Here is a 7471-nt window from a genome sequence, read left to right as displayed (position 1 = left end):
ATCAAACCTTTTTGACACCCAACCATTTGGTCAATTGTTTATTAAATGTGGCCTAGTATTTTAGAAAATTGATTTGGTCCAATTTTGCAACAATTATTTTGTAGGATCTTCACAAAAAACCTCATTTTAGGTCCTCAAAATATGGAAAACTATTTTTTCGTCCAAAGAAAATGAAAACTCTCTAAGGCAACATTGTTTTCCATTCCATGTTTCTTATTTTTCCTGAAAGCTAGTTCACATTTGGTGACACAATGAGAAAGTTTTTCATTTTTTTGAATTTCAGAGGTGATAAAATAGCTTACATGATTTTATCACGTTATTTTTAGTCAACTACGACCAATTTAGATGGTCATAAAAGTGTATGCATGTACTGCATTCTGATTGGTCTGTGGGCGTCTCACGTGGATCATGCATGGAACACCGTCAGATTCGCGCGGATCCAACGGCAGTCATCGGCCCTTCCACACCAACCCAAGCCGACCTAAGCCGAAACTGTACCTGTGTCCTCGTGCACATTTTCCATCCACCCCCCGCCTCCTTTCTTTCTCTCCTTGCCCGAACCTGCTGCCGATTCCCCTCACTCTCTTCTCCTTCCTCTCTCTGTCCGCGCACGCCATGGCCGCACGCACGCCCCTCTGATGCCCGCGCGAGCCCCTCTGCCATGGCCGCGGGCCCCTCCTCCAAGACCGACTGGCCGCCATGACCATTGCCACCTCCATAGCGAATCGCAGGCGATGGGTGGCCAGCGCTCCCAGATCTCTCCGACCTCGATCCGCCGCCAGATCGAGCAGGCGCTCCAAGACTGGCGACGATCATGCCCATGCCGAGCCCTAGCCTGAGTTCCCATCCTGCTCGATTGCCAACCCCTCCATGGCGGCCGGCGGCGGGGTGCCGTGGGCGGAGCGGGATGTAGCCGGGCCCCTCAAATCTTCGGCGGGAGAGCTCGTGCTGTTCGGGCGGCCGCTGGTGAAAAATGGATGATGCTGGCATGGTGTTCCTTCTCGATGCTATTTACAGGTTAGTGCCCTCAGATCTGCAAATTGATTTCACCATTTGTTCTCCATGCTAACTTCCGGGGCTTGGTCACCGACAAGGCCATCCTTTGCCAGGTTCCCACTGCGAGAGGAGTTCACCGACAGCCATATGCATCACACCAGGCTGTTCCCTGAGGTTCATGGGAGGCGTGATATGATTGACAAGAGTGGGAACATACTTCCAGGTTAGCAAATACACTCGTATTTCAATGTCACTGATTGCAACTATCTGCTACTACTTGTTGAAGCATTGCTGACTGTGATTGGGTGTGTTTCTGCTTCTACTATCCTGCAGGAACTGTGATTGACCTCATGATTTGCCACCCTACAGAGTTTGAGTTCTACTTGTGCAGCCATGCTGGCATTCAGGTAGACACTTACTTTGTCCACATGTCCTTTTTGTTTTCTATGCTCTGGATCTTCAACGCTTGCATACTGAGTGTGGTTGCAAAATGCTCCTCAGGGAACTAGCAGGACAACACACTACCATGTTCTTTATGATGAGAATCACTTCACAACCGATGCGCTTCAGTCAATGACCAATAATCTCTGCTACACGTAAGCCTCTCTCTCTCTCTGTGCGTGTGTGTGTTTGTGTGTGTGTGTGTGTGTTGTGTTGTGTTGTGTTGTGACTGATGATGGTTAATTTCTGATCCATATGCAGCTATTCTCGTTGCACTCGTGCAGTCTCTGTTGGTGAGTTCCCCCTTTCAGTTTTCTGCCTTAATTTGCTTCAAATTTCATCTGTGCTTTTTCTCTCCATGTAGAGCATTCTTCTGTGGACATTAATACTAGTAGCTTTGGGGCATCTTCCTTATGCCTCTGCTAGTATGTTTTGCTTATCCTGATAGTCCTAGCAGCTGTAGACTTGTAGTAATCTGGCATTCTTATTACCTTGTACCCACCGTGTGTGTCTTCTCTGATGCTAGTTAGCAATCCAACCACACTAGTGGTTCTGTTAACTCCTTAATGGATCTGTGCTTGACGGCCTTTGGCCTAAAACTCTAAATAAGCATGCATTCTAAACCACATGCTATGTCAAGTCATGTGTGCTGCTCATTGTATATGCTTTTCTATTTATGGTATTCTTTGTGGTGCACTAGATGAAGTCAAGGGAACACCTGATGAGACTTCGGCTATTGCAACAACACAATGCCCACTTGCAGAGAAGGGATCCAAATCAACCGGCTCTTAATGGTGCTATGAACTCTGGTGTATCAGTCAACATGGCAGCCCCTCAGTAGCAGTTTCAGTCAAGAAACCAGCAAGTTGTAATGCATACTATCTTTTGTAACTCATTTCTATTCACAGTTTCTCTATACCTTTGTGTTGTTTCCTAATAATCCTAATATTCTACTCATATTGGCTGCTGTTTAAGGTCAAATTTTTGTGCTGTTAAGTGTTAGTTGATGGTTGATTAACTCCTAGTAGCTAACAAACAATTTGGAATTTGAACCGCAATGCGATTTGAATTCTTCAATCTTGATTTTTTCAATTGATGATAGCCATCTTGCACCATACTACAAAATGATGGACCAGCAACTAGCTAATTGTCAATCCATTCTTTCTAGATGTGTTGTTGTTTTTCTTGTTGTAAGATAAGATGGTAGCATCACATATCATCCTATGTTGCTGTACACTGTACTAGTTCCTGAAGTGGAACAGGGGAATGAGATATGCGTTGTCACTTGTGACTGCTTACTACTAGATGTATACGTGCAGATAGCTAGCAACCTAGCAGTATTAGTAAAAATATACATGAGTAATTCCCTCCCTATCCCTTGTGATTAATTCTAGATCTATACATATGCCATCTATGTCTGGCAAAATATGCACCATATCTCATTCATAGTGTGATGTTTCCAGCAGGTGCTTGTTTTCATTTGCTAGTGAATATCTCATTTTTCCTAGCTCTGGCAACATATGAGATTCTAGGTCTATACAAATGCCATCTCGTTTGCATTTAGAATTGTCTGATGTTAATGATGAGGATATACTTGAAACCTAGCCTGTCATTTTTAGTAAAAATTACATCATAATTATAAATTGCTCGGTGCAGTTATTTTCTCTTAAAAATTTTGCAGTGTATCTCATCTAAATAAAACTGCAGGCAATGATCTTCTTGTATGAGTATATATGTCTGCATTGCATGTTGTTTTTGTGAAAATATGATGATTACTTCTTAGGTACTGCATATTGTGTTTAGCTTGAGGTTTTGTATGCACTAGTATTACTCTATTTAGCTTGAGGTTTGAAGCTCTAGTATGCTTAGAGTGACTGGTTTCATTAGTCTCTTAATCGACAAGTTAACTGCACTAGTATTTACTAGTATTACTATTTTGCTTTTACAAGAATTAATTTGTTCTGTCTCTATTTGATGCTGACAACAACTGTTATGTTCTGTCTCTGACTCATGCTGATGACATCTCCATTCATTTCATCCAGTGAGCAAACATGGCACCATCCATGAGTCTTGCAGCGAAAGGTCTGCTCCCCTTTGGAGCGCTCCCCTCGAGCGGTGTCGCTAAGAGGCCGGTGTTCGTGACCGCCTCACTGGAGCACAAGACAAGCGATTATAAGAGGAAGCTCCTGAAGCTTGCGCTCGGAGGAGTCGGCCTGCCCACCTTGTTGAGTTTCAAGAAGGCTTTCGCCGATGACCAGGGCGTCTTTTCCTCCAGGATGTCTTACTTGAGCTGGTTGCCTCCCTGGCCTTACTGCTGCTGCCGGTTGCTTCCCCGTCCCCTTCCCCTACAGTGCTATATTGCATCACTGATCTGCACTATTTGGTGTGTTTCATTCCTAGTATTGTTATGTTCAACCACATTGCCAGTGTTCAGAAATAACACCTACTCACTATGCAAATACATGCAATATAATCTGAAATTCATTCAGTTTGACTGTGCGTAAACACTGTAGTGTACAACTATCAACTTGTTTCACTATTTAGTTTGTCACCCATTCAGCTTACTTACTGGGGCATCTTTCTTGTGAGAGTTTACTTAATAGTACAGTATCTTAGAAGAAACTACCATGTCTCCGGAATGAATCATCGATCGCTCTTTATAAACTTACAACTCGGTTTCTTTCATATAAGTTCCGCTGCCTTTCTTTAGGTTGAGCTACTGCCCTGTTAATTATTGTAACAAACATTATCATTTGCCAGTTTGCTCTGTGTTGAGAACTAAACAATAAGTTTTGTTTGCCAATTAGCTTTCTGTGTGCATGCTCTTAATCCCCATAGCACTAAGATAGGACCTTACTGAGCCTCATATTACTAATTTCTGAATCAAAAATTATTATTTCTGTCCTCAACAAGTCACGGCGCTACGTTCTCTTTTTTGTTCAGTTAGCTCTGTCAAATATAATCAACCTGCCTATGTTCCATTTTGCTATTTGTACTTAGGTAGAAAAAGCTAAAATCTGTACATGTAATTTTTTCTTCTGTAATGCTAATTTGAAATGACACACAGGTCATTATTGGTGCTGCTACTGCTGTTGTTGTGGTTGTTGGAGGTGTTGCTGTTGAATCTGGCAGAGCTGCCATTCGGGCCCCAAGAGGTAACTTTCATCAGCCACAACCCCACAACAATGGCTCAAGGTTCTGTGCCCCATCACCCCTCTTTCTAAATTACTGAAATGAACCAAGATCTCATATATTTAGGAACAGAGGTAGTAGAAGGATAAAATATAACAGCAAGGGATGTTTCTAATTTGGTTATGCTAGAATAATGCATCAACTCGTGGTATTCTTGGATGTTACTCTAGGTGTCAAAATGATAGTAAAACCTAGGATCTTGCATGGTTCTTGAATTAATTTTTCTATTTTATTGCTAACAAATATTGCCCATGTTGAGACTCTAAACATGTGGATGTTCCTCTCATTTACAGGAATTCTACCCGAAGAAATTTGGAGAAAGCTTGAAGCCCTAGTTAGCGACTTGCTTTATATGTTATTGACTTGTAATGCTAAATTTGATGAGAATTTTGATGTACTATTGCACATGTTACTCGAATGTTGGTATTGATGTACATATACTCACAATATTATCCGTTGTTTACTTGAAATGCATTCTTGGGCTGAAAGTCGCCGAAAAAGTATATGTTGTATTGAATTTGCGTTGATTGTGTAAGTCTATTATACAAAAGAAGAGGCGCGGTCCAAATGGAAGAAGTACTGAAATGTCTATTGGACCTAATCTGGTTGGGCTTTGAAAAGAGGCCCGAAACATATTGGCAGCAATTAAGGCTGAAAATTAAATAGAAATGCGTAAAAAAGGCAGAGGCTCAAAAAAGAAACAGATATTAAAAGGCCATGGTCTAGAAAAAAATGCTAAAATGTTGGGCTTGGCCCGTGAAGTCACCAAAAATTGATAGGAAAAAATATATTAAAAAGGCTGAATTAATGGGCTCGGCCCATCTAAAACACCTAATCGAACCGGGATGAATCTTGTCAGTGACCTTTTGAATTGGTCGTAGTTTTGCCAGGTCAGATTGCCACGTCGGATCCGACGTGGCCTGGGTAGACAGCCAGTGACCAAAACAAAAGGTCATGGGTTCAACGACCTTTTGTTTTGCTCGTAAACATCTATGACCTTCTCACAGAGAAGGTCGTTAATTTCAGTTTATGACCGCCAACTTTTGACCTTCTATTTTTGGTCACAAAAAGGTCGCAAATGAAAAACAATGACTTTTTAGTGACCAATAGTCAAGGTCACAAGTTGACATATTTCTTGTAGTGCCTCTGGAACCATCTTAAGTCAGTCATGCATGTGCGAAGTATGCTATGGTTTGATGGGCTCGCTACCTCCTTTCTATATGTGTCCCTAGCATACCAAGCCACTGATTGACTTGTTCAAGGAAGAGAAGTCTATGCTTGGGATCTAATACATGGACTTGCGTAAAGACTTCGAAATCCTCGATGAGGGTTCCCCACCTGAACTCGATAGTGTTTTATTATAAGACTACTACATGGCCATGCTTGTCTGGGACAGTGTGTTCACATGTATGTAGCAGAACCAGCTCATGTTTTGGAGCTTGCTATCATAGTTCATTTCCCGAGAATCTCGCAACGCCATCTCATCGATTTGTGTTGCAAACTTTCATTTTTCTAGAGTTGATGAGTCAGGAATGTCCTGACCCCAACTAGATCTAAATCTCAGGCAGATATGATGGTTGGAACAATTCCCAAGAACTATTATATTGGTCTCTGTGTAACCCGGTAAAGTGGATGTCGTGGCCAACACACCCAGCCGAAAGACCTATTGTTGTGAGGAAGTTGGCCACCTCCACATAAGGATTTCGTAGGATTTACTCCAGTAGTTACTCCTTATGGATTCTTGTGCTTCCGAAGTCTGACCTTTTACTTGATGTTCTAAATACCAAACCATTTTAATAAATGGGTTACACTAGCACACCAAGGAGAACATTAGAAGCGGAGTGCTAAATGTCTCTCGGTCAATCATCCAGATTTGATCCCTTGTCATCGCTAAGGTGAAATCTAAGAATGTGTTATCTTCCTTTGCATCTGCATCATCCATCGCTATTCATCATGGTAGTATGCCGTGTTGCCAGGATCCTTGACACGAATGTTGGTAAATCTTTGATGAAGATGGAAATGCTCAAGTTCTTGAGAGCACACGCAAGCACTAGGTTTTATCGTTGGTAATAACTGGGACTCGCTCCTAGTTTTCTTTGATTATGCCATAACTTTTCAAACAGTGGATTCACTCTCTACTGTTGGATTTCTCCCCAGTTACCAGAATCATTCCAGCATTTGCATTTTGTTCCAGCTTGCCCCGCCATTGTGCCGTCCCACCATGGGTTCCATCCATTCCTGATGATAATCAAAAATCATCCATTGCATTTTCTTCAACAAGGTAGTCCACATCATCCATTCTGGCCCGAGAATGTCATTCTTTCGGACTCCCTCAAATGATCAATTGTGATTTGCCTTAGGCTGGTATAAAGAGTTTCAAAGATCTTTGAATCAAATGTAATTATTTTTGCCACTTAAGGGGATATATCTACGAGTCGCCTTCTCTAAGATGTTTCGTTATGGTATCATGGCAACTCAACCCCTCACTACGTTGACAATTGTTCACCACCTTCTTAAGCGTGAAATTTTTGTCTACCTAGTGAACCTCCGTCATCTGTTTCACTCCCTCCCTCTGGATGTATGCTTCGTGTCTCAGCTCAAGAGATGTTCCAATGACTAACCCCGTGAGTTGGTCCTAAATTGTTCGATCTTCGAGGAGATCGATCCTTCTAGAGTTTTCTCTTTCTTCTTGTTGCCATGTTGTACGAAGTTCTCAAAGCAAGATGTCAAGATCAAGATGATGCAGTGAATCAAAATCTCCGAGAAGAGCTTTTGGTTCTTGAAGATTGTGCTAGCTTTGTGTCCCTTCTCTCTTCTTACCTCACGTCTTGAATCTTGGGAT

General features: G+C 42.1%; 1 protein-coding gene across 3 annotated transcripts; it reads left to right on the top strand.

The window, feature by feature from the left end:
• Positions 1–523: 523 nt before the first annotated feature.
• On the top strand, positions 524–5074 carry LOC119291041 (protein argonaute MEL1-like). 3 transcript variants are annotated; one of them, XR_005142172.1, is made up of 7 exons: positions 524–1017; positions 1095–1219; positions 1330–1403; positions 1498–1592; positions 1699–1730; positions 2138–2302; positions 3480–5074. XR_005142172.1 is itself a non-coding variant. In XM_037569733.1 (6 exons), exons 1-6 carry the CDS (start codon positions 974–976, stop codon positions 2227–2229), a joined length of 462 nt encoding a protein of 153 aa, XP_037425630.1. In that variant the 5' UTR covers positions 524–973; the 3' UTR covers positions 2230–2425. The 3 variants fall into 3 exon arrangements, 1 of the variants encoding a protein (XP_037425630.1); XR_005142171.1 differs by having other exon boundaries at positions 2138–2305; XM_037569733.1 differs by lacking the exon at positions 3480–5074 and having other exon boundaries at positions 2138–2425.
• The last annotated feature ends 2397 nt before the right edge of the window (positions 5075–7471 follow it).

This window comes from Triticum dicoccoides, chromosome 4B (genome assembly GCF_002162155.2).
Source record: "Triticum dicoccoides isolate Atlit2015 ecotype Zavitan chromosome 4B, WEW_v2.0, whole genome shotgun sequence".
NCBI lineage: Eukaryota > Viridiplantae > Streptophyta > Magnoliopsida > Poales > Poaceae > Triticum > Triticum dicoccoides.
The sequence above is the reverse complement of the archived record's forward strand: the minus strand, read 5'-3'. Positions and strand labels throughout refer to the sequence as shown.

Coding starts and splice junctions, on each gene's coding strand:
- LOC119291041 (XM_037569733.1), top strand. CDS start 974: ATGGATGATGCTGGCATGGTGTTCCTTCTCGATGCTATTTACAG. Junction 1,018..1,094: donor CTTCTCGATGCTATTTACAG/GTTAGTGCCCTC, acceptor GTCACCGACAAG/GCCATCCTTTGCCAGGTTCC. Junction 1,593..1,698: donor ACCAATAATCTCTGCTACAC/GTAAGCCTCTCT, acceptor ATCCATATGCAG/CTATTCTCGTTGCACTCGTG.